A 27,567-nucleotide genomic window follows, 5' to 3' on the forward strand; every position below is an offset into this window, starting at 1 on the left:
ATGAATTCTTTAGTCAGTTATGTGGACATTTGAAAAGTTGTAGCAAACAAACATTCTGCAGCTTTTTGAAAACTCCACAGCAAAAAATGAAATTGAAAGGTTTCTATACTTCCCCTGACAATTAACATTTAACTGTCTCTCATACATGTTTGTGCTTACAGATTCCCTCCCATAGAACACAGATCGCAGTAATAGTGCATATTACTAGCTTGATTTTAGAGCCCTACTGCTTGCCTGCATAAAATGACCAGCTTTGCCTGTAGGGCCTTTAATTAGGTTTCCATCACTTTCTGACAGAGTCAATGAAGCATTGATTTGATTTTCCCTTCAGAAGCTACTGCTGTGGCCACTGAGGCCAAATGCTAGATGTCACACCAGGATCACTGTGTTACACAACAAATGCAAGCTTTATGAGGAGCTACACCCAACTGCCTGACTAACATCTGAGCTGCAAGGGTGGGACTTTGTCTAAGCAATGACACTTTGTGTAAAAACACCCACATTTAGGGACATATACTATGACATGAGTACAACATACCCAGTGTGTGTTTCTGTTTTTGCGATGCACTATCAGCAGTCAGGAAAGTGGTCATGAAGCAAGCTATTCAATTCAATTTTATTTATAAAGCACCAACTCACAACAGTTGCCTTAAGGTACTTTATATTGTAGGGTAAAGACCCTACAATACACAGAGAAAACAGAGAAAAGTCAGATGACCCCTATGAACAGGTTTTTGGTGACAGTGGGAAGGAAAAACTCCCTTTTAACAGGAAGAAACCTCCACCAGAACCAGGCTCACAGAGTTGTGGCCATCTGTCATCATTTTTTAATATACACTTTGAAGGATATATCCTGGTCCAAAACAACTACAAGGTTCCTCACAATGTTACTGGAGGCCAAGGTAATGCCATGCAGATTAAGCATCTGGTTAGATACCATATTTCTAAGACTTTTAAGGATTATCTCAATTCAGACGCAGAAAATTAGAGGTCATCCAAGTGTTTCTGACTTTAAGACATTCCTGTGGTGTAAATATATATATATATCTGTTATGTGGCTTCATGGATAAATAAAGATTGGTGTCATCTGCATAGCAGTGAAAATTTATGCTGTGGCTTTTAATGACACTGCCTAAGGGAAGCATGTATAATGCAAACAGAACTGGCCCTAGCACGAAGCCCTGTGGAACTCCAAAATTAACCTCAGTGTGTGAAGAGGTCTCTCCATTTACATGAACAAATTGGAGTCTGTTAGATAGACAGATAGATTCAAACCAATACAGCACAGTATGTTTAATATCTACAGCGTGCTCTAATTGCTGTAATAAAATAGTCAAAAGTAACAAACGCCAATGAGTCCACTGTCAGAGGCCATAAGAAGATCATTTGTAACCTTCACTAAAGCTGTTTCTGTGCTGTGATGAGCTCTGAAACCTGACTGAAACTCCCGTGTTACGTAGCCTATCAATAGAGATAGAATGATCATATTTTAGATTGAAGCATTAATTAATGGCAGGACTTCTTTGAGCAGTCTTGTAGGAATGGGGTCTAAAAGAGGAAGTAATTACTGAAGGAATCCTTGGCTTCTGATTTCTTTATATAGCATCACAGAGGGCTTTTTTTTAAATAGTGGAACTATTTTTTCCTCTATACTATGTGCAACAATAATGATGATCTTCTAAATTAGTCAGGCGCCATTTCTTTTCAAGGACACCAGTTATCTGTTTTAAGGTGCAAAAAGTCAAATACTTCTGATTTGAGGCTTTCTTTTCAGAGGAGCTATAGTATCCAGTTAGTAGGGTTCGGTTCGGTACGCATATGTATCGAACAATACAACATTTGTAATTTATTTTATCAACTTTCTGTCATGGTCCTGGGCCATGTTGGCCCAGTGTTCTTAGTTTCCTTGTATGTTTGTATTTTATTCCATGCTTCCCCTGCCCATTATGTCTAAGTTCTCCCCGTGCTCTCTCTTCCCCCTGTGTGCCCTCTATGTATTTATGAGCCCTCGTCCCCTGTCGTGTTTATTCCATGTCTCCCCTGCCTGTTACGTTGGTGTTCTACTCGTGCTCTCTCTCCTCCTGTACTTCCTGTTTCACCTCTCCCGTCAGTGTTCAGTTCACCCCGCCCTGTCTCGTTATGATTATCAGTGTCACCTGTGTTCCCCGTGTGTTCCCACTTCCCTCGTTAACCCTCTGTGTATTTCTGTCTGCGTCTCCCTCTGTTCAGTGTGACGTCGTCCCTCATGTTGTGTGGATCTCCCTGTGTCTCTCTGCGTATGTTAGTTTACTTTTCCCAGTTTAGTTTTGTATTTCCTATGTTCTGCCATTCCAGCATTAAAGCTGTGATTTTGAGTTCATCCCCGTGTCTGTGAGTTTTGCGTTTGGGTCCTCCTCCTGCCTGCCACACAGCCGAGCCTTGACAGTACGACGTCACCAGACATGGACCCAGCAGGCTCCTCCCGGGAAAGCGATTTGGCCCGCATCTTCGGCCTGTGGGAGCGAGTTTCCCACGCCTCGGACATTAAAGCCGTGTCCATTGGGATAAACGCCATCGAGGCTATTCTCAAAGGGAATCCCCATCTCCACGAGCTCTCAGGATTTTCGGGCCTACTGTCCAATCTGCAGAAAGCCAAGGAGACAGTACAAATTCGCGAGCTCGTCATACCGCAACAGCGACCGCCACAATCGGGAAACGTTTCCACGCTGCTGCCACTGGACTCCTCTCCATCCACCCTCCACTCTGACTGTCACTCACCCGCTGCTTTTCTCGCAGCAATGTGGTCGGAGGATGAGGAGCCGGCCGCGATCTCTCCGTCGTTGCCGGTTTCCTCCATCACCGCACCTCCGGCTTCCCGAAGAAAACGGCATTCACGCCGCCGATGCGCCACCCCACAGCCGGACATTCGGCCTTCTAATTCACCTGCTGTGGTGAGTGAGAACTCTGTGTCTTTTCCAGACATTATGACTGTTCATTCAGGGGCTGTGTTTTGTGTGGCGGAAGTCAATGCGAGCTGCTTATCGCCTGCGCAGCCCTTCACAGCTCCGTTAGCTCCCTCGCAGCCCTTCACAGCTCCGTTAGCTCCCTCGCAGCCCTTCACAGCTCCGTTAGCTCCCTCGCAGCCCTTCACAGCTCCGTTAGCTCCCTCGCAGCCCTTCACAGCTCCGTTAGCTCCCTCGCCGCCACCCTCAGTTCAGTTAGCTCCCTCGCAGCCACCCTCAGTTCAGTCTCCTGTGTCCCCGCTAGCTCAGCCATTAACTCCACCACAAGCTCCATTTTCACCTCTACCATCGCTTCAGTCATCAGTTCGGTCTGCCACTCAGTCGCCCTTAGCTCCATCATCCACTCTACCACCTGTTTCTCTTCCACCACAACCGTCACTACACCCAGCCACTCAGGCTGCTACTCAGTCAGTCATTCAACCCATAGCCCTGCCGTTACCATACCCTGTAGCTGAGCCACTAGCCGTCCGACCCACAGCCACTTCAGCCACTCCTTCACCCGTTACACCTCCACTACAACCATCACTGCAGTCTCCGGTGTCCCCAGTGCAGTCTCCAGTGTCCCCAGTGCAGCCTCCTTTAGCACAGTCATCCACTCAATCACCAGCTCCACTTTCCCCTCAACTATCACTACCACCTCTAGCTCAGTCTCCTGTGCACTCACCTCTGGTTCATTCTCCTGTGAAGTCATCAACTCCCCTGCCTTCTCCACTCTCACCACCTCCGTTACAACAGACATCAGTTCAGTCCCCTGTGCCAGTGCAGACGCCCTCAGTTCAGTCTCCCGTGCAGTTATCTACTTCACCACCGTCAGTAGCTCAGCTCCCACTCTCACCCGTGTCTCCAGCAGCTCAGCTCCCGCTCTCACCCGTGTCTCCAGTAACTCAGTTAGCTGCCCAGCAGCCACTCTCCGCTCAGTCTCCTGTGTCGCCAGTTTTGCTCTTTCACTCCATGCAGAGAGGTAACTGGATTTCTACTCAGGGTACTTTCCATGGTTTAGCCGCCGTTGGCACAGTTTGCCACTCCAGGGCTTCCCCAGAGGCTAGGTCTCAGTCACCAGCTGATTCTGGACCCCTGAAGTTTAAGCAGCCCCTTAAGAACTGCACCATGTTCGCATTGCCTGGGCAGAGTCAGTGCTCAGTGCAGCGCCAGTTGTCCTCATGTCGGCCGAAGGACTTCATGCCTGTTGGCGTTGTTTTGGCCTCCGCTGGAGGGTCCGAGGGGCCCGTTCAGCCTCCCGTCTCCGCTGGAGGGTCCGAGGGGCCCGTTCAGCCTCCCGTCTCCGCTGGAGGGTCCGAGGGGCCCGTTCAGCCTCCTGTCTCCGCTGGAGGGTCCGAGGGGCCCGTTCAGCCTCCTGTCTCCGCTGGAGGGTCCGAGGGGCCCGTTCAGCCTCCTGTCTCCGCTGGAGGGTCCGAGGGGCCCGTTCAGCCTCCTGTCTCCGCTGGAGGGTCCGAGGGGCCCGTTCAGCCTCACGCCGCATCGGCTGGAGGGCCCGAGGAGCCTGTCCAGCCGCCATCTGCGACCACCTCGTCGTCGCCTGGTCCAGCTGCATCCGCGACCGCCTCGTCGTCGCCTGGTCCAGCCGCATCCGAGTCTTCGTCATCGCCTGGGCCAGCCTCTGCCTGTGCTTCCGCTACGCCTGGGCCAGCCTGTGCTTCTGCTACGCCTGGTCCAGTCTCAGCCTGTGCTTCTGCTACGCCTGGTCCAGTCTCAGCCTGTGCTTCTGCTACGCCTGGTCCAGTCTCAGCCTGTGCTTCTGGTCCAGCTTTGGCTTCTGCTTCTGCTGCTCCGCCTGGTCCGGCTTCGGCCTCTGCAGCTCCGTCTGGTCCTGCCTCCGAGTCTTCGTCCGCTGCAGCCTCCTCAGAGTCTTCGTCCGCTGCAGCCTCCTCAGAGTCTTCGTCTGCTGCAGCCTCCTCAGAGTCTTCGTCTGCTGCAGCCTCAGCCTGTGCTTCGCCTGGTCCCGTCTCGACTGGTCCTGTGCCCACCGGGCCTCGGCCAGTACGCCTGACACTGGAGAGCCGCCGCCGCTGCCTTCCGCGCGGCCGGCCCCCTGAACTGCACCGTCATCGCCTGAGTGGCCGCCGTCGCCTTCCGCACGGTCGGCCCCCGGACCAGCACTGTCATCGTCGCCGCCGCCTCCCGCGCGGTCGGCCTCCTGAACTGCTCCGTCGTCTCCTTCACCGCCGCCGTTGCCTTGCGCACGGCCGGCCTCCTGAACTGTTTCCGCGTCGCCGCCGTTGCCTTGCGCACGGCCGGCCTCCTGAACTGTTTCCGCGTCGCCGCCGTTGCCTTGCGCACGGCCGGCCTCCTGAACTGTTTCCGCGTCGCCGCCGTTGCCTTGCGCACGGTCGGCCCCCTGAACTGCTCTGTGTTTGGGTTATTTTCTTGGGCTCCGGTGTTTGCTGTGCTCTTTTGTTTTCTGTTCCGGGCCCTCCGTCCTGGGCCCCCGCCGCCCGCCCTGGGTTGTTTTCTGTTTGGTTTTGTTTTTCTGTGTTTGGGCTGTCTGGAGCCAGCCCTTGAGGGGGGGGTACTGTCATGGTCCTGGGCCATGTTGGCCCAGTGTTCTTAGTTTCCTTGTATGTTTGTATTTTATTCCATGCTTCCCCTGCCCATTATGTCTAAGTTCTCCCCGTGCTCTCTCTTCCCCCTGTGTGCCCTCTATGTATTTATGAGCCCTCGTCCCCTGTCGTGTTTATTCCATGTCTCCCCTGCCTGTTACGTTGGTGTTCTACTCGTGCTCTCTCTCCTCCTGTACTTCCTGTTTCACCTCTCCCGTCAGTGTTCAGTTCACCCCGCCCTGTCTCGTTATGATTATCAGTGTCACCTGTGTTCCCCGTGTGTTCCCACTTCCCTCGTTAACCCTCTGTGTATTTCTGTCTGCGTCTCCCTCTGTTCAGTGTGACGTCGTCCCTCATGTTGTGTGGATCTCCCTGTGTCTCTCTGCGTATGTTAGTTTACTTTTCCCAGTTTAGTTTTGTATTTCCTATGTTCTGCCATTCCAGCATTAAAGCTGTGATTTTGAGTTCATCCCCGTGTCTGTGAGTTTTGCGTTTGGGTCCTCCTCCTGCCTGCCACACAGCCGAGCCTTGACACTTTCCTTCTGACGATGCTGTCTGTGTTGAGCGCTCAGTGAATCTGCGTTCGACTACTCCGCCTAGGCTGCACTGTCGAGCGCAGATCCACTGAGCGCTCAACTGAGCGCTCAACACAGACAGCATAGTCAGAAGGAAGAGCGCAGGGCACCTCCCCCACATTCAGATCTGGCGTTTGGAATTATTTTGGTTTTCATGTGACGTATGACCCTGAAGGTAAGCGAGTCATGGACTAAAGTAAAACAGTATGTTGGATGTGCCATGCAATGCTCAATTACATGGGTGGGAACTAGTGTGTTAGCGCAGTTAGCTCGTTAACGTGTTGGCCGTCTAGCCCCATGCACGGGGCGATCGGCGGTAGCTCGTTAACGGAGATTTGCCGTGTTGTGGCGTTAAGGTCATTTCAACGAGATTAACCTGAAAGCACTAGTGGGAACACAACGAATATGACTGCACATTTACGCCGACATCATCCTAGTGCAAAGACAAAAACAATAAGCATGCTACTAACTTTAGCCGAGTCATTTAGACAGCTGTTAGCACATGATTCTCCTTATGCTGCTGATAATATAGCCCAGAAGAAGCGGATAGTATAGCTTTTATTTTGGAAAGAGACATTTCTCTGTAATAAACTCTCTTTTCCAAAGATGAGTGATTCCTCAATCAGATACAGGGCTCGCAAAATCGCTAGCCCGACGTCCCGGAGCTAGCGATTTTTTTCAGACGGGCTACTCTGCCCGTCGGCCTATCGTAGGAAGGAAAAATATATGTCAATGCTTTTGCATTCTTTCAGAAATGTAGCTGGGTAATTATGTCATTGGCATCGGTGAGCCACTGTCAATATGTGACATATTGAAATCGCGTTTGAATTTGCGCTTGTTTTTTTGCTTTCACTTTGCAATCGTGCAAACTGTGTATAGAGAGCGACAGCACTGATCTGTGAGTGATGATAATTTGTGCACCAATTCCTCTGACATCGTCTTATTAATCGTTAGCTTACTATGCAAACATGACAAGTGAAATCTCCCGCAGCTTAAACATGTGAGAGGTTGATCGCGCAGAGAATCGCTGAGCTTATGTGAGTCCGTGTGTAAAAGCAGCAGTATATATATTTTAGTTCTGCTGAGCCAAATAAGACAGGTCAGGGTGAAGAAGTGACAGCCAAAGAAAAGCTTACCACAAAACGGAGAAGTTATGACAAATCAGACTATAAGGCAAAAAGAAAGTGCAGCTTTATGGTTTCATGGACAAAAGAATTTCTGTGGCTGCAATATGACGAGCTAAATAACCAGGGCTGCACATAAGTGGTCCGCAGGTGCGCATTCGCTGTCAAAATAAAAAACACGCACAAGGGTTAGGGTTAAATTTAAAAACTGTACTTTTGAGTTAAAATATATATTTATAATTTTAATAAATGACAAATTAAAAAGGCATGAACATTTTTTTGTATCGAAAAAATATCGAACCGTGACACCAAAGTATCGAACCGAACCGTGAATTTTGTGTATCGTTGCACCCCTACCAGTTAGTATAGTATCCTGTCATTTCTTTTAGTTCATGAAGTTCCTTCAATCTAGGACAATAGTTCAAACTAAATGACACCTGACACATCCATGCTGAAGCACGAAGTGGCTCTAACTGTAAGGGGTGACCTCAGCAGACAATGAATGAAATAACTGTACTCGTAGTTCTCATTAAGGCTTGTTTCCACAATCTGTGATCATGTTATTGGTTGGGTGTTTTTTAAAGTTCATCTATAGTTGCAGCTATAGTTTGTCCAGTTACTGTAACTAAAGCTTAGAAATGACCCAAACCTTTAGAAATAAAACAAATATTCTAGGAAGACAGATATCACCTCAAAAGCAAATTCTGAAGTATAAATGCTAAAATGATCACTTCAGACCAATCCTACTGCTTTCTGGCCTGATCTGATCCCATCTGTTAGGGCACTCATCTCCACTGCGTGCAGATTGTTTCTCTCCTGGCTGAATGTTGGCTCAGCGGGACAATTGATGAAAAACTCGAGGGTAATGGTTGCGTTGGCTTGTGTCACTGCACAGCATCAGGCACTCGTCAGCTCATCAGTCTTTCTTGGGTTGTCTGACAAAGCTAGTCTAAATGTGCTTTAGGTAAAAAATGTAGAAAATGTAAACACATTAAGATGTGGGTAGATCTGAAAAAAGACTGCAACCAAGGGTAGTCCCCCGAACGTGGAAGAAAAGACCTATGACCGGCCCAAATTTCACTTCACAACATGGATTTCTACATCCTCAAAACATGGCCCAAAAGGCGTGCAGGAGTCTTCGTGTCATTAGAAACTGTTTGCCCCATTCTTGATGGCTTCGTTTTTTTGCACATTTGTAACACCTATGTTTCAGATCAGATCATCTGCTCAAGCCACGCACCCAGTTTGGGGGTCACTGCCCCGAGTGCTTAGATTAATTCTTTTCTTAGTTAATTCTTCCTTTAATATGCTAAATTAGCTTGGGAGAGTTTTTTACTGATGTCTTTGTAAATATAGATCATGGAGATCAGGAGTTATAAGATGATCCGATCTCCACATGAGAGGTGGCTGGAACAAGTGGGGCTCGATTAGGGCTGGTGTAAAAGGACCAAGAGGATGTCAGTAGCAGCATGTCCTCTTTCACTACATCAATGAATCTTTAATATCATCCTTCTCTTTTCCTCCTGCCTGGCAGCTCCATATTAAATATCCTTTGTCCAATATATCCACTATCCCTCCTCTGCAGTTATCTAAACCATCTCAGTCTTGCTTCTCTAATTTTATCCCAAAAAAAACACACAACCTGAATTCTTCCTCTTCAATAATCCTGTCTAACCTTGTCCATCCTAGTCACTCCCAGTGATGATCTTCAAAGCACAATAACTCACTGCTGCAAGAAATGTGCAGGTTTATTTTGAAATCAAGTTACTATTGCTTATACAGTGTAATACCTTGAAATTGTTCTTTAGGATAAATCAGAGAGTCAAGTCTCTCTGATTTATTGCTGTATGTTTCAAAGGAGCCGTTTTAACAACTGACCTTTGGAGTAAGCATATCAGGGTCTAAAGGAAAAAGGCAAGAAAGGACTTATTTTTCAATAAAAAAAAGAAACAGTTTTTGTTATGTTGCCCATGTTTCTCTCTCTCTCTCCTTCAGGGATGTCAGGCATGACTCTTTGGGCCTTAAACCAATTGTGTAAAATTGCAGAAAAAGTTTCAGTAGCTTATTGTCCAGACAGGCTTGTAATTAGCAGTGAAAGCTGCTTATTAATTAGAAAACAGAACATTTTTGTTAATTCACAGCAACTTTTTTTTTTACCAAATAAATGTATGTCCTCCTTTACATTTTCCATAACCATGCAGTGGGACTGGAGTGGATAGGAGTCTTTGCCGGGGCAATTCTAGCCCCTAAGCCTCATGTTTGGTACCCCTGCTATGGTTCATGTAAAAAAAAAAAGAAGACAAATGTGACACATATAGTACTCTTGCTTCCCTCTCTTCGCAAGCACCTGTACTTAGCATGCAAGCCAAGAACCCAGAGTGATGATAAAGCTGAATGAATGCTGGCCCTAGCCCAGCACTGTGATAACGTGAGCCATCATTTGCGGTGAAGCCAGTCACTGCTTAACTTCAACAGGTAACAAACTGATGAACAGTCAGGCTGCAGCCTCTGTTTCTACCTGTTCAATGCTTTTACAGTAGAATCACTTTAAAGTCTCTTTGTGCTGGTTTGATCATCTTTGCTTTGTGTTCATACCTAAATACTAAGGGAAATATATGTGTGACCAACTGTCTGCCATCTATAATCCAGTTTTGAGATCCACCCCCAGACGCCTTAATGCCCACTCACATCCTGGGCCATTTGACCTCAGTAAATCACATGACAGGTTGGAGCTAGGTTTCACAATGAATTCACCTGAAACCTTGGCTGATTGTGACCCACACCCATTTTCACCCCTTGGCTCGTGTGATTATATATATTTAATCTCTGTAATGTTCTTGATATTTATATTGATCTATTTGTATATATTAGAGCTATTTCTTATATTTTTAAGTGTAATATATTATATTATTTAATTTAGTTTAGTCGCTTGTTGAGATTTGGCACTATATTTGCATTGGTGGTGCTCTCATTTGGTGCTGGCTCTCACTCTGATATTGTATCACTTCCTGTTCCTGTTACAATATGCATTGGTGTTTAGTGTAGCTTAATCTGTGTATCTCAGGTAATAATAAACCTTTAAATCATATACTGAGACACATGGCATAGAAACTGATTCCCTGTGACCCCTCTTTGGGCAACTTATTTCTTCATAACATTCATATTTATAATAATGGATTATACAGCAGAGGGGAACACATTTTATTATAGCAGCTGTATTTTGAAGTTTATGTCTAAGTTGTTCAGTGCCATGGGCCCAACACAGTTCAGAACAGTTACCTAAACTCTACTATTTCTTGACAGTGCATTTATTACTTCTAGGCAGGACTACTGAAATAAATTGTTATTAGGTTATCCTAAAAACTCGCTGAAACCCCTTTGGTTGTATCAGCAATGGTACTGACGTGGACTAGAGAGAAAGACATTCTCTTCATTGGCTCTTTCAAGAATCAAATTTAATATCCTTCTCCTCGCATGCAACACATACAAGGTCTTGAATAATCAGGCCCTATCTTATCTTAAAGACATCATAGCACCATATCACCCAGATAGAACAATTCATTCACAGACTACTGGATTACAATTTTTAAAAATTAAATGAGAGGCAGAGTCTTCAGCTCTCGGGCCCCTCTTCTGTGAAACCAGCTCCTAGTTTGGATTAAGGAACAGCCACCCTCTCTACTCTCAAGGTTAAGCTTAAAACTTTCCTTTTACTTCTCTATCACATCAACATCCTGTCCCAGGGTATTACCCTGACATGTAGCTGTCTTTTTCGATTATCATGTCTCTGGTCTTATTCACATTCAGAAGCAAATGGTTTCTCCTTGCCCATTTCATAAAATTATCTAGTGCTCTCTACTTCTCATGCCCATTACTAATACATCCAGCCACTGCAGAGTCATCAGAGTACTTCTGTTGGTGGCATGACCTGAAGATGTCCTGAAAGTCTGACGTGTGCAAGGTAACAGCACAGTCCTCTATGGAACTTGTGTACTGTACATGGCTGTTACATGTCTGCAGGCTGCATCTTTTCTTTCCCTCTCCCTTTGCTCACCATTTCCCCAGGTCCACAGACTGCAGGCTGGTGTCAATTTGAGGATCTCCAGTTAATTAGAGGAAGGAGGCTTTGATTGGACAAACCAGGAGTGCACACCCTGACAAGGAAACTCACCTGTGGCTGGAGGCGGCTCTGTTAGTGATGGGATTTCTGGCTCTTTTTAGAGAACCGGCTCTTTCGGCTCCCAACCGGCTCTTCAGGTTGTTTTGTTGCTTTAATTAATTTATTATTAACAACAATATAAAATTATGCACGAACGGAATTACTCATGTAAAAAAAAAAGTGGTTTATTTATATATGTTTATATATAAATATATACAGTGGCCCCTAGAGACAAAGCACGCACAAACTCCAAAGAATGTACAAACTCCAAACCACATTTCTAGCGTAACTGAACTTGCAAAACAGAGCTACCTGGATCACTTAAATTACACAATTGAAAGCATATGTGTATTGTTTGTGTATTTATACACAAGCACTCATATAAATAATTTTAAAACAACAACAAAAGCTCAACACTGCCCCTAGCATCCTGGAGCACTTCTGTTGTGTTTTGTACGTGCTTCGGAGTTCGTACGTGTTTTGGAGTTTGTACGTGCTTTGTCTCTGGGGGCCACCGTAAATATACTTTTATTCATTCACTCCACATAAAATGTAATAAATAAATCATATAATACAAAAAACAACTATTCACATTGAAACTTTTAACAATTTAAATTTTCAGCTTTTTGTTAATTTCTAATTTAGTTTCATGCATTTCATCATTAACTTGCACTCGCACTACTACACTGCCATTTTAACCATTTTAGGTTCAGGCCATTAGGTGGCACAGTGTACTTGTGGCAGGATAGTGCTAACATGTAAGCAAGCTAGAAGACTGGCATCCTTGCTGGGCATCCAGTTAGGGAAGCAACACATTAATAAGAGAATTCTGGGTAAAACCAAAGTTCCGTTCCCTAGTAACTAGTTACTTTGAAAGTAACGAGTAACTTGAAGTAACTGAGTTACTTTTGATAGGAGTAACTAGTAATGTAACTAAGTTACTAATTTAAAGTAACTTACCCAACACTGGTAAAAACACAACCAATACAGCCTTCGTTCTCACAATTGATTGTCCACAAAAATCAGAAGAGAATTAGGAAAAAAGGTTTTTAAATATGCTGCCCCTGTTTTCTGGAATAATCTGCAGAAGGAACTGAAATGATCAGAATTGCTTACCTTGGGGGAGTTTAAGTCCCTCTTAAAGGAACAAGACAATGACTCTTTTACTCAGTGTGATTGTTTTTAATGTTGCTCTTAATTAATCTGTTATTGTATATTGTTCACATGTTTGTATGGGATATTCTATTTGTTGTGTACATGTTTTTGACTTTTGCTGCCATGATGTCAGGTCTCTCTTGGAAATGAGAATTTTTATCTCAATAAGATTTTTTTTACCTGGATAAATAAAGGACTAATAATAAAAAGAATAAATAAAATATTATTGAGTTGCTGTTTTGTAATTGGCTAATTAGACATCTGTGTTAATGAGAAGTTGAATAAGTGTCCCCAATAAAGTGGACAGTAAGTGTATATCCCCCTCTTAACTCTTTGCTTAGTTCTACAGCCCCGTTCTGTCCTCCTTGGCTCCTCACAGGTCTGGTTCCATTCAGTATCACTGATGTGTTCAGTTGGTCCCATGTGAAAACAATTAGGTTCTCCACAGAGACAAACAAGAAACAAACAAGAAGACTCAGAAAAAGGTGTAAAAATGAAACACATATTTAGTAATAAGGATAAGATAGAACTTTATTAATCCCTCGGGTGGGTTCCTCTGGGAAATTCGATTTCCAAAAAAGCACAGCACAGATAAATAGGTCGATGGGAAAACAACAACAAAACACACACTTGGCATGGTGCTATTATTATTATTATCATGTTTTAATAATAATGGAGTGCATTTATATAGCGCTTTTCTAGGCACCCAAAGCGCTTTCCAATGCCACTATTCATTCACTCTCACATTCACACACTGGTGGAGGCAGCTACAGTTGTAGCCACAGCTGCCCTGGGGGAAGACTGACAGAAGCGAGGCTGCCATATCGTGCCATCGGCCCCTCTGGCTATCACCAGTAGGGTAAGGTGTCTTGCCCAAGGACACAACGACCAGGACAGAGAGAGCAGCCTGAACCAGCAACCTTCCAGTTACAGATGAGCTTCCAAATCCCCTGAGCCACAGTCACCCCAAGATGGATGCAGCTATTGTTTCACAGCCACATACGTCTGAAGATCATTCAGATGTCTTTTCCCTATTACCCTAATGCTTTGCTTTCTTTTAATGTGTAGACCTTTTTTGAAATAAATAGTAAAGCAAATCTTAAATAAATATTTATCAGAAATGTAATTTTAATTTGCTTCTAAATACTTTACTACAGTATGAGACGGAGTGTTGTAAAGCTACCAAGACTAAACCTACGCTTTGACACCTCCCTGCTTGGCTGCGTATGCAGCGACTGGAGGCGGGGACCGCGGGTGAAAGTTCACCGGCATGGCGCTCACGTATCAGGTGAACGCTGTGGGAAAGCTGGATACCACGAGCAGTTTGAATCCAAAACAAAACATCAGCATGACCAGTGAGAAAGTTTCAGTCCTGTGCGGAGAGGAGGACGAAGCTCTGGAATATGACGACGACGAGTACGACCTGGAGGCGTTCTCTGATGCCGACCTGAGCTGTGAGGACAGAGGTATGGGATTTTTGCAACTTCACTGCTTTGGAAGGTCACACACTCGGAAAACGGGCTGTTTTCTCTACAATCGTGGGCGTAACTAGCGAAGTTGTGTACAGCATGATAATGTCAACTGTGCACACCTACAGAAGTGCCAGGGGTACTGGCATTTATCACTGGTGTCAAGCCAGCCTCCAATTCGAGACTTGCAGTCAAGCCAGCCTCCAGTTTGTTTTACGTTCCCTGTGTATTCAAAGTATTACGGGAATGGATGTGGAAACCGGATTTCAAAATAAAAGCCAACTTCGAGTGAATTAACAGATATGTTAAGAACATAATAACATATAATTTAGGCTTTTTTTTTTTTTTACAAACTCTAATGTTAGATCTATATGACACAGCCTTGTACCCTAATTGTGCCCTGTCACTATCAAGGCCATCTTATTTTGGATTTCAAAGTAAAAGCCCTGTGAATCTTCATTTTTGAACTACTCTTTCAATGACTTAATAATGCTCTTAAAAGCAAAAGTCGTATTTCCAAATACTATTTGAACTTTATATCAACACTTTCCAACCACAGTCTTTTTACAGTGATACCATATCAATATCAAGTCAGTCTGATTTTGCCTTTCATAGTAATGGCCCTTTGAAATTGTCCATAATTGACTTAATCTTCTAACGATTCAAAATGCTCTAAAATGAAAAATTCTTGTTTCCACAGGGTAATTCCACCTTAGATCAACAGTATACAGCCCCACAGTGATACCATATCAATATCAAGTCATTCTGATTATGCCTTCCAAAATAAAAGCCTTTTTAAATTGTCCATAATTGACCTAACTTTCAGTGATTTCAAAATGTTTTAAAATGGAAATTTCCTGTTTCCACAGGGTAATTCCACTCCAGATCAACAGTATACAACCTCACGATGTTACCATATCAATATCAAAACATTCTGATATTGCTTTAAAAAATAAAAGCATTTTCAAACTGCCCATATCTGAGTTGCTCCTGGAACAATTTCAAAATGCTCTAAAATGGCACATTCCTGTTTCCACAGTGATACCATATCAATATCAAGTCATTCTGATTTTGCTCTCAAAAATAAAAGCCTTTTCAAATTGTCCATAATTGACCTAACTTTCAGTGATTTCAAAATGCTCTAAAAAGGAAAATTACTGTTTCCACAGTGTAATTCCACCTTAGATCAACAGTATACAGCCCCACAGTGATACCATATCAATATCAAGTCATTCTGATTATGCCTTCCAAAATAAAAGCCTTTTTAAATTGTCCATAATTGACCTAACTTTCAGTGATTTCAAAATGCTCTAAAATGGAAATTTCCTGTTTCCACAGGGTAATTCCACTTTAGATCAACAGTATACAGCCCCACAGTGATACCATATTAATATCAAGTCATTCTGATTTTGCCTTCCAAAGTAAAAGCCTTTTCAAATTGTCCACAATTGACCTAACTTTCAGTGATTTCAAAATGCTCTAAAATGGAAATTTCCTGTTTCCACAGGGTAATTCCACCTTAGATCAACAGTATACAGCCCCACAGTGATACCATATCAATATCAAGTCATTCTGATTATGCCTTCCAAAATAAATGCCCTTTCAAATTGAGCATATACGGCCTACTTTTTTGACGATTTCAAAATGTTCTTAAACAGAATATTGCTGTTTCCACAGGATAATTTCACTTTAGTTCAACAGTATACAACCTCACGATGTTACCATATCAATATGAAGTCATTCTGATTTTGCTTTCAAAAATAAAAGCATTTTCAAACTGCCCATATCTGACTTGATCCTGGAACAATTTCAAAATGCTCTAAAATAGAAAATTCCTGTTTCCACAGGGTAATTCCACCTTAGATCAACAGTATACAGCCCCACAGTGATACCATATCAATATCAAGTCATTCTGATTATGCCTTCCAAAGTAAAAGCCTTTTATGAGTTCAAAGATGTCATGGTTGGTTTGCAAGCTGTTTTGTAATTTCTTTATTTAGAATGACATCTTTCCACAGACTTAAAATATAAACGTACTATCAATTACAACCTAGTGGCAATTTCAGCTTCCTTTTACATCATCTTTATGATTCAATTCTGTCATAATCAATTGAGTCTGATTTTGCTTTTCAAAATGAAAACCCAATATGTGTTGAAACAGCAATTTTCATTTTTAAAACATTCTGAAATAATTGAAAGAGTATATCACATATGGACAAATTCGACGGGCCATTAATTTGAAAGGCGAAATCAGACCAACATGAAATTTACATGGTTTTACTGTCGGGTTGGATACTGTTGATCTAAAGTGGAATTATCCTGTGGAAACAGCATCTTTCAATTTAAGAGCATTTTGAAATCGTCAAACAAGTAGGTCGTCTACGGGCAATTTGAAAATACTTTTATTTTGGAAGGCAAAATCAGAGTGACTTGATCTTAACATCGTATCTCTGTGGGGTTGTATACTGTTGATTTAAAGTGAAATTATTCTGTGGAAACAGCAATTTTCACTTTTAGAGCATTTTGAAATCTTTAAAAGAGTAGGTCGTATCTTGGCAATTTGAAAAGTCTTTTATTTTGGAAGGCAAAATCAGAATGACTTGATATTAATATGGTATCACTGTGGGGCTGTATACTGTTGATCTGGAGTAGAATTATCCTGTGGAAACACGAAATTTCCATTTTAGAGCATTTTGAAATCACTGAAAGTTAGGTCAATTGTGGACAATTTGAAAAGGCTTTTACTTTGGAAGGCATAATCAGAATGACTTGATATTGATATGGTATCACTGTGGGGCTGTATACTGTTGATCTAAGGTGGAATTACCCTGTGGAAACAGGAATTTTCTATTTTAGAGCATTTTGAAATTGTTCCAGGATCAAGTCAGATATGGGCAGTTTGAAAATGCTTTTATTTTTGAAAGCAAAATCAGAATGACTTCATATTGATATGGTAACATCGTGAGGTTGTATACTGTTGAACTAAAGTGAAATTATCCTGTGGAAACAGCAATATTCTGTTTAAGAACATTTTGAAATCGTCAAAAAAGTAGGCCGTATATGCTCAATTTGAAAGGGCATTTATTTTGGAAGGCATAATCAGAATGACTTGATATTGATATGGTATCACTGTGGGGCTGTATACTGTTGATCTAAGGTGGAATTACCCTGTGGAAACAGGAAATTTCCATTTTAGAGCATTTTGAAATCACTGAAAGTTAGGTCAATTGTGGACAATTTGAAAAGGCTTTTACTTTGGAAGGCAAAATCAGAATGACTTGATATTAATATGGTATCACTGTGGGGCTGTATACTGTTGATCTAAAGTGGAATTACCCTGTGGAAACAGGAAATTTCCATTTTAGAGCATTTTGAAATCACTGAAAGTTAGGTCAATTATGGACAATTTAAAAAGGCTTTTATTTTGGAAGGCATAATCAGAATGACTTGATATTGATATGGTATCACTGTGGGGCTGTATACTGTTGATCTAAGGTGGAATTACACTGTGGAAACAGTAATTTTCCTTTTTAGAGCATTTTGAAATCACTGAAAGTTAGGTCAATTATGGACAATTTGAAAAGGCTTTTATTTTTGAGAGCAAAATCAGAATGACTTGATATTGATATGGTATCACTGTGGAAACAGGAATGTGCCATTTTAGAGCATTTTGAAATTGTTCCAGGAGCAACTCAGATATGGGCAGTTTGAAAATGCTTTTATTTTTTAAAGCAATATCAGAATGTTTTGATATTGATATGGTAACATCGTGAGGTTGTATACTGTTGATCTGGAGTGGAATTACCCTGTGGAAACAGGAAATTTCCATTTTAAAACATTTTGAAATCACTGAAAGTTAGGTCAATTATGGACAATTTAAAAAGGCTTTTATTTTGGAAGGCATAATCAGAATGACTTGATATTGATATGGTATCACTGTGGGGCTGTATACTGTTGATCTAAGGTGGAATTACCCTGTGGAAACAAGAATTTTTCATTTTAGAGCATTTTGAATCGTTAGAATATTAAGTCAATTATGGACAATTTCAAAGGGCCATTACTATGAAAGGCAAAATCAGACTGACTTGATATTGATATGGTATCACTGTAAAAAGACTGTGGTTGGAAAGTGTTGATATAAAGTTCAAATAGTATTTGGAAATACGACTTTTGCTTTTAAGAGCATTATTAAGTCATTGAAAGAGTAGTTCAAAAATGAAGATTCACAGGGCTTTTACTTTGAAATCCAAAATAAGATGGCCTTGATAGTGACAGGGCACAATTAGGGTACAAGGCTGTGTCATATAGATCTAACATTAGAGTTTGTAAAAAAAAAAAAAAAAGCCTAAATTATATGTTATTATGTTCTTAACATATCTGTTAATTCACTCGAAGTTGGCTTTTATTTTGAAATCCGGTTTCCACATCCATTCCCGTAATACTTTGTATACACAGGGAACGTAAAACAAACTGGAGGCTGGCTTGACTGCAAGTCTCGAATTGGAGGCTGGCTTGACACAAGTCATTTATCGACAGCGCTTCACTTGTTCCACATGTTGTCATGTTAGATTAAATACAATTAAATAGATGAAATGAATTTGTAATAAAACCCCATGAAGACAAAGTTTCAAAATTCTTGCAAATTAACAAATTATATGGAGAAATCTAAAAAAAAACGATTGCAAATGATTAAAAAACAATATAAGAACAATATAACAATATAAGGTATACAAAAATATTCACAACTTTTGCTCAAGTAGAACTACTTTTGCAGCCAAGTAGGAGTAGAAAGACTTTACAAAGAAACAAAGGAAAAACAAGAAACCTTCAATTTAAAGATAATTCTAAATTAAATAGAAACAGCTCTGCACTAGCCTAAACCGCGTTAATGAGGGCTCCTAACAATAGGCTACTATGGTCCACTCTCCATCATGACCTGGCACACTAGTCCCTGACTAAATATCCAGTGGCTCCTCCCACTCCTTGAAATGGCTATTAAATACCAATTAGCAATTAAAAAAGTAATAACAATGATCAATGTGTCATTCAAATATACAATACAACACAATGCAATACAGTTTTATTTGTATAGCACATTTATAAACCAAAGGTATTTCAAAGTGCTTTACAATAATACACAAGATCAAAATAAATCAATTAACAAAATACAGATCAGGTACTAGCACAGACAGAAGGGAGGCACTAATAGACAAGAAGAGTGAGGTAAAAAAAAAAAATAGGTATCAGACCTCAGTTCAGAAGGAAGGTCAGTTCATAGATACAGAATATCAACTAAGAAGTTAAAAGAACCAGTAGTGAAATTAATTCGTTTAGATGCGATAAGGGCACTAACTGGTCAGGAAGGCCAGGTTAAATAAGTAAGCTTTCAGTTGTGATTTGAAGGATTGGATAGAGTCTGAGGCACGAATAGAAGCGGGGAGCCTATTCCAAGGATTAGGTGCAGCTGAAGCAAAGGCACGATGGCACTAGTAATTGACCCGATGATCTTAGCGCTCGGCAACATACAGATAAGGAGATCAGTGAGATAACTGGGCGCAATGTTATTCAGAATTTTAAAAGTGAGTAACAAAATTTTAAACTCAATACGATATTTGATAAAAAGTTACATGAACCAGTGTAAATCAACAAGAGCTGGAGTAATAGAATCAAATTTTCCAGCACCAGTAAGAAGGCGAGCCGCAGCATTCTGAACAAGCTGTAGCCTATGAAGAGGAATGGATTAGAGACCAACGTAAAGAGAATTACAATAGTCTAACCTGGAGTTCACAAAAGCGTGGAAGTTTTTCAAGGTCGCTGCGTGGTATATAACACTTAGCTTTAGAAATCTGGCGCAATTGAAAGAAGCCAGATTTAATGTAAATATAATATAATAATAAGTTAACAGTGGGACTATTGACAATAATTCTCTAAATGTTTAAAATCAACAGATTCGTTAACCTCCATCCCTCCTTCATAATAGATTTGGCAAATTCCCTCCCAGGAACTTTACGATAAAAGGAGTCCAAAAAGACCCAGACTGGATTAGCAGTTCCTGTTTCATGACTCTGTACATTGTACATCGTTCCCTCGACTGTAAATAATCTCTCAGTTCCTGCTGCTGCAAAACATCTCCACAGCATAATGTTGTCACCACCATGCTTCACTGGAGGGATGGTATTGGCTGGTGATGAGCAGTGGCTGGTTTCCTCTAGACGTCGTGCGTCTTTGCCTTTTGGCAAACTCCAGGGTGTAAGATGGTAAAATGTGAAACCAGTGAAGTGCTGTGAATACTATATTGACATACTGGAAATATATTGAAGTGTCTAACGTCACCCATCTCTGGTGGAAAATGTACTGAGATGTGTTGTAATGTTAATTGAAGCAGTTCAATTTAAGTTGTAGATTCAAGCTGCTCTTCATATTTTTGGACACCAGATGGCACCGCAGAGGACTGTGTTGAGAAGCTTTGAGTAATGACACCTTTTTCAATACAAGTCTCAGTGTTTCAGAAAGCTTCATTTGGCCGTCACTAATTAAGAGTACCGTGCGCACCAATCTTTAGAACTTGTCTAATTTAGAATTGCTCACCTAAAGGTTTCCCTTTGCTGTTTTATAGCTCCAGGCTTCAGTGATTCCGTGAATGGTGTGGTCAAACCTCGTATTTTGTTGATGGGCTTGAGAAGGAGTGGGAAGTCCTCCATCCAGAAAGTGGTTTTCCATAAAATGTCTCCCAGTGAGACTCTGTTCCTGGAGAGTACTAATAAGATCTGCAGAGAGGATGTCTCCAGCAGCTCCTTTGTCAGTTTCCAGATCTGGGACTTTCCTGGTCAGATTGACTTCTTTGACCCCACTTTTGACTACGAAATGATCTTCAGAGGCACTGGAGCATTAATCTTTGTCATTGATTCACAGGTCAGTTCACAAGGAAATACAGTGAAACAGTATATACTATATACTGTTGTCATGTTACCATAATAGCAAAATGTGATTAAAAGTTTTGGAAATGGAGCAGTAAAAATCCAAAGCTTAACAGATTCACATTTGGCTGATTCCCCCATCCAGGTCCTCTGTGCACTGTTACTTTTTCAGAACAGCTGCTATTAGGGCTGTGAGATATGACAACGTTAAACACAAGTCTATCGTTTCATATTTAACTCTGTTGTTTATTTTGAGCTATCATAGCAAACTGTTTACTGCAGTATTTTTTTCATTGCTTTAGATGACTGTTTGCAATAGTCACCTCGTCACCACAGAAAGACCAGCCAAAACGAATCAAGGAGCTTGTTTGTAAATGAGCAGCCACCAGAACAGAAAACTGTACTGTGCAAATTATGCAGCATACTGGTCCCCATACTGATGATCGGCTCTGCTCTGTGGTAAAATCAAATCTGACTGTACCACATCATTAAAGGCAAGAGAGAACTGAATGGCAGTGGAAGGATTAATAAGAGGGTAATGACATGCTTAGTATACTGCTTAACTTTAATGATGTTTTCAGAATTTGCATATCTGTCAAGTAGGGCTGTGTCATATTATTGTTTGTGGTGATACCATTATAAATGTTTATGTGATAAAGGGTAATTCCGGTTAATCAGAGATATATTATGATATGATATTCTAGACCCAAAATTCATATCTCGATATTTTTTAGCTGGATGGCGATATAAGATATATATCTCGATAATTTTTTTTTTAAGCCATAAAGTAAGAACAAAAAGAGAGTTCTTAGTCAAAGCTGTGTCCCAGATGTCACACAGGCACTTTTATTAACATACAGCACAGATGTACATGAAAAATTACTCAAAATTAAATTATGAGCATTCATTAAATAATAATGCTCCATAAATAAAAGAAAACAAGGTTGTTTTTGTGCTAAACAAAGAGCTCACAATTGTGCAGTCAAAATGTAAACTAAAAGACGCTGAGCGTAATAACAAAGACAGACAGATTTCACAGCTGCTCTGTTCCCAAGTTTTACTGTGTGACTGATAGCCTGGAGTTTGAAATCCGCTTCATAACCACGTCTCTTACAGGTGCCACACACAATACGGTAATATTACGTTGATGCACAGTACGTATCACTCCGCGAAGCTCCTCGGTAGCCGTAATGCGCCGACAATCTATCAAGCGGTGCAGCTCCGCAGCTTACCAAAGTCGTACTAAAACATTTTTTGACAGATTGCTGAGCGCCGTGTACCACATAAAATCGGTTCGCGGCCATCAAGCACAACCAGAATTCATACATAAGGCGCGCTATCAACTTTTGAGAGAATGAAAGGATTTTAGGGTTAGCGCTGTTAGCTCGTTAGCGCAGTTAGCTCGTTAGCATGTTTAGCTCGTTAGCACGTTGACGCCGTCCAGCCCCACGCATGGGGCGATGCGCAGTAACTCGTTAACGGAGATTTGCCGTGTCCGTCTTGTCGCTGCCTGCACGTGAAGTGATGGGGGAGGAGGGGGAGTTGTCTTCAGTGAAGGCGAGGCGGAGTAACGTTGCGTAGAGACAAAAGTGGACGAAAGAGAGGCAAACTTGCGGCTCCACAACTATAATTATAACGTAACATAGACTATATCGATATAAAGGATATTGTCACATCTTATATCTCGTATAAAAATATATCGATATGTTTTAAAAACTCGATATATCGCCCAGCTCTATGATATTCTACCTGGAAAGTAAGGTTCAGTGGAGTTTTATTTATACAGTGCCAAATCACAACAACATTTGCCTCAAGGTGTATCATAATCTAAGGTAACTCCTACAATAATACAAAGAAAACAGAAAACTTTCAGGGAACTTTTAGAACAGCAAATGCATGAACCAGTTTTTCAGCATAAATCTGAAACATATATTTCTAATTTTTGCTATATTACATAGATAAAGGAAAGGAGTCCTATATGTTTGTTTAATGTGTGCATGACTTGTCCTGACCAAAAATGCCTCCATGATTCCTCACAGACCACAGTGAGGCCATCCAGAGGAATTATATGGCGTGTGAGATTTAAAGTAATCTCAGTTTTGTCCAATTTTATAATTAGAAAATTATATGTCATTCAAACCTTCAGGTCTCTAAGACATGTCCATAATTTAGTTGATTTGTCATCTGTCTTCCTAAATAATTCTAAGTGGGAGACATCTACATTGCATTGAAAGTATATGTAGTATTTTCACACAACATTAACCAGTAGAAGCATATATAATGTAAAAAGTATTGGTCCCAACACGGAAACCTGTGAAACTGCATGGCTAACTTTTATATATGATGAAGACTTCTTATTTACATGATAAAATCCAAATCTCAGTTAGATGGGACTCAAACCTTTGCAGTGCAGTTCCTATAATACCAACACTGTGTGGTAATATACACATATTGCTAAATATATGCAATGTTTGGTTTTCTTCCTGAATACTATCGTTGTTTATATTTATTGCGAGAAGAAACGGTAAAAACGACGTTTTATAAGGAAAACGCTCGAAAGCACTCTCTGTCTGTGAGCAAAAACAAAACCAAAACAAACCCACCCACTATTGGTGGAAAAATGTACCATGTCGACCAATCAAAAAATGATATGGCAACATGGAATTTAGTTGTTTAGGAAGGGGGAAGTTTTAGGAGTGACGGCGGTGTCTTGAGATGTGACAGATTTGCGACGTTTAGCGCAAATCTTGTGTAGTTAATGTGTAGTCTAGTCAATAGTTTTGTTGTGTGTGTCAGAGCAATGAGGCGACTGCTGAATGTTACAGGTGTTACAGGAGTGATACATCTGAAGGAATGATCTTGGTGGGAGGTGATTTCAATTGTACTTTGAAAACAGCTGTCGCCAGACTCCCGGCACACAATGGCCCCAAATCCAAAAAATCTTGTAGTTTATTTATTTATTTATTTTTTTCATTTTTTATTTTTGGGTTTTACAGTTTACGATGCGGGTTACAGGCATTGATTAACACAATTTGCAATAGACCAAACAAAACAGAAACACTGAACAATCGGGAGTGACCAGTAGCCAGATTATTGATTTTAAGATTTGAGAATTAAATTCGGCTTATGTATATTGGTGTATTGGACCCACTTATCCCAGCACGACAAAAAACAACTTACTCTGTTATTCACATATGCCGTTAACTCCTCCATCCTATAAATCTCTAGTGTTATTTCCCACCACAATGATAAAGTTGGTACATCTTGTAATAACCATTTCTTTGTTATACATTTTTTACTTGCAACTAGCAAGGCACTTAGTAAACATTTATCTTTTTTAGACCATTCCTGTGGCGTACATCCAAAAAGAAATGTTTTCATTCCAAAAGGGAATGTACAGTTGAAAATTTCTTGTAGTGTTTCGTGAATGTCTTTCCAATAAGTCCTGATCAAAGAGCAGTCCCACATTATGTGAGCGTGGTGTGCTCGTTGGTGTCCACATTTTCTCCAACATACAGGGGGATTCCCGTCATAATGAGTCTTTTGACAAGGGGTGATAAAGAACCGTATCATAGTTTTCCATCCAAATTCCCTCCATCTTCGTGAGGAAGTGCATTTCCATTGTTGTTCCCATATTTGAGTCCATTCATCCTTTGTTATATACACTCCTCCCTCCTGTTCCCATAATATCTTCACATATTCATTTGAGTGAGAAAGCTTATTTGTAAGAAATGTATACAAAAAGGAAATATGTTTTTTATTTACGTTGCCACTATATGCCTTTTTAAGCATAGCTATCAAATCTACATTAGTGTTCGACGCCACTCTGATTGTTGTCTTAATATGTCTTATTTGCAAGTATCGATAAAAATCCTGCTTTTCCAGATTGTATTTTTGTTTCAATGTATCCAAACTAATTAAGTTCCCATCTTTAGTCAGACTATCGAATGCAGGTAATCCTTTAGCAGACCAACTTTTAAAACGTGAGTCCAATTTATTTGGGGCAAATCAGAGTCATATGCATACTATTTAAATAAAGCCAAGTCCTGTTCCAATTTAAATTCCCTCATAACATTTCTCCATACATTAAGTGTACATTTCCCCCAAGGGTTGTAGACCTTGTCTATATATTTTTTAATGTTTAAGTCCATCAGGACAGCTTGTATTGGAAAAGAAAAGATGCTCTCCTCAATATTTTTCCATTGTGCTTTATAGCTTATATCACACCAGTTAATCACAGTCTTCAACTGAGCAGCCCGAAAATAATTTTTTAGTGACAGCAGCCCCCATCCTCCTGTCTTTTTTTGTAATTGTAAAGTTTTAAAACAAACCCTTGGTCTCTTCCCTCCCCGTATAAATCGTGATATAATTTTGTCCCATTCGTTAAATTGGCTTTGATCAATTTGTATTGGTAGTGTTTGGAATAAATACAGTAATCTTGGCAGAATATTCATTTTGATGGATTCAATTCGTGATCGTATAAAGTTAGAAAGGGAATCATGTTCCATCGTTTGATATCATCCACTATTCTCTTCTGCAGGGAACCAAAATTCTCCTCAAATAATTTAGTTAGGTCTTTAGGTATGACAACTCCAAATATTTCAATGATTTTGCTTGCCATCTCATTGGATATTGAGCAACCAAGTGAGCTGGGGGGCTAAAGTTATAGTTAAGTATTTGAGTTTTGGACATATTAATTTTATACCCAGAAAGTTTCCCAAATTTTTGGCATAGATTCATCAGTTCAGGTAGGGAGTTATGTTATGTGTGTTAATATCTCATCTGCATAGCAAGCAAGCTTATGTTCCTGTTCTCTAATGTTTATTCCCTTGATGTCTTTGTTTTGTCTGATTGATTGTGCCAGAGGTTCTAAGTATAATGCGAATAAAAGTAGAGACCAAGCGCAGCCTTGTTTATTTCCTCTTTGCAGAGCGAAGCTATTTGAGAGATAACCATTAACTTTAATTCTTGCAGTAGGGTTAGTATATAATGCCTTCACCGTATCAATAATTCTATTATGTAAGCCAAATTTGTTCAAGACTTTGTAAAGAAAGTCCCAATTTACAGAGTCAAAAGTTTTTTCTGCATCGATACTCATAAGCATGTCTTTACTTTTAGATGTTTGTATCTGATTTATTACATGAAGAGTTCTGCGTATATTGTCCTGTGTCTGCTGATTTCTTATGAACCCCGTTTGGTCATTACTAATTAGGTTGGGTAAAGATTCTTCCATTCGTCTGGCAATTATAGAGGTAAACAGTCTGTAATCTATGTTGAGGACAGAGATGGGTGTATATTATTGCTAATATATATTGTAATATATCTATATCACTAAAGCACTTCTGGATGGATGCAAACTGCATTTCGTTGCCCTGTACCTGTGCATGTGCAATGACAATAAAGTTGAATTCTATTCTATTCTATTCTATTCTATTCTATATGAGCCACACTCAATTTTGTCTTTACCTTCTTTTGGGATAGCCGAGATGATAGCCTCATTCCAACTCGGTGGGATTTGCGCTTTTTTTAACACCCAGTTGAAAGTAGAGAGTAATATAGGGATCAATTTCTGTTTAAATTCCCTGGTACCACTCTGCGGTATAACCATCGGAGCCCGGTGACTTGTTTGTTTTTAATCTATTGATGGCTTTCATGAGTTCAGTTTCTGTCACTTCTGCAATCATTATTTTATTTTGTTCCTCATTCAAACTTGGTAGGTATAAAGAATTCAGAAAATTGTCAATTTCGTACTCGGCTCCACCTGGAACCTTAGCGTATAATGTTTTATAAAATGATTCAAAGGCTTCCTGTATCTTATGTAGATTAGTCATCATGTTGCCAGTCTCTGGGTGTTTAATTTTAGTTATAGTATTCTCTGCAATTTTCTTTTTAAGTTTCCATGCTAAGAATTTTCATTGATTTTGATACACATTCATAATATTTCTGTTTCAAATATAGTAATTTTCTCTTTATCGCTTGTGTATTCAGCTTATTTATTTCATTTCTGATCATTGTTAGTTGTTTTAGAGTGCTGGTTGAAGGCATTTGTTTATGCTCACTTTCTAATTGTTTTTGAGTCCTTTGTAATTCTGCCATTTTTTTCTCTCGAGCTTTTTTCTAAAAAGAGGCAAATGCTATGATCTTCCCTCTTATGACAGCTTTTAATGCATCCCCATAGTATTGGAGGTGACACTTCTCCGTTATCATTTATTTCAAGGTAATCTTTGAGTTCTTTCATTACTTCTTTCTTAAATTTTACATCTTTAAGCAAAGATGAGTTCAATGTCCATGTTGATGTTTTGGGGTATACGTTTAAATCAATTGTCAGATACTGTGGTGCATGGTCACTTATGTCTATTGTACCCATCTCACATGATTGGATTTTATCCCTATCTTTTCCAAACATCATGAAATAATCTATCCTTGTATAAAGGGAATGTGGAGCTGAGTAATGAGAATAATCTCTCCTTGTAGGGAAACGATTTCTCCATACGTCAATTAAATCTACCTCTTCAAAAAGTGCAGAGACTCTTTTATACAGAGTACTTGATTCCAGCATTCTTCTATTAGAGCTATCTAAATCCGGCCGCAGGCGAATATTCAGATCG

At 40.7% G+C, this 27,567-nt stretch overlaps 1 protein-coding gene across 1 annotated transcript in view; it reads left to right on the forward strand.

Moving 5' to 3' along the window:
• Positions 1–13,838: 13,838 nt before the first annotated feature.
• rragd (ras-related GTP binding D) overlaps positions 13,839–27,567 on the forward strand; it is an 82,365-nt gene continuing 68,636 nt past the window's right edge. The window contains exons 1-2 of the mRNA XM_085257632.1: positions 13,839–14,039; positions 20,659–20,954. Of these exons, the coding sequence (XP_085113758.1) occupies positions 13,844–14,039; positions 20,659–20,954 (492 nt within the window). The 5' untranslated portion in view covers positions 13,839–13,843. The remainder of the gene's footprint in view (positions 14,040–20,658; positions 20,955–27,567) is intronic.

Source organism: Mchenga conophoros, linkage group LG19 (assembly GCF_057382185.1).
Source record: "Mchenga conophoros isolate Kocher_MC1m ecotype Shallow Benthic linkage group LG19, M_conophoros_male_GT1.1, whole genome shotgun sequence".
In the NCBI taxonomy this organism is placed as follows: Eukaryota; Metazoa; Chordata; class Actinopteri; order Cichliformes; family Cichlidae; genus Mchenga; species Mchenga conophoros.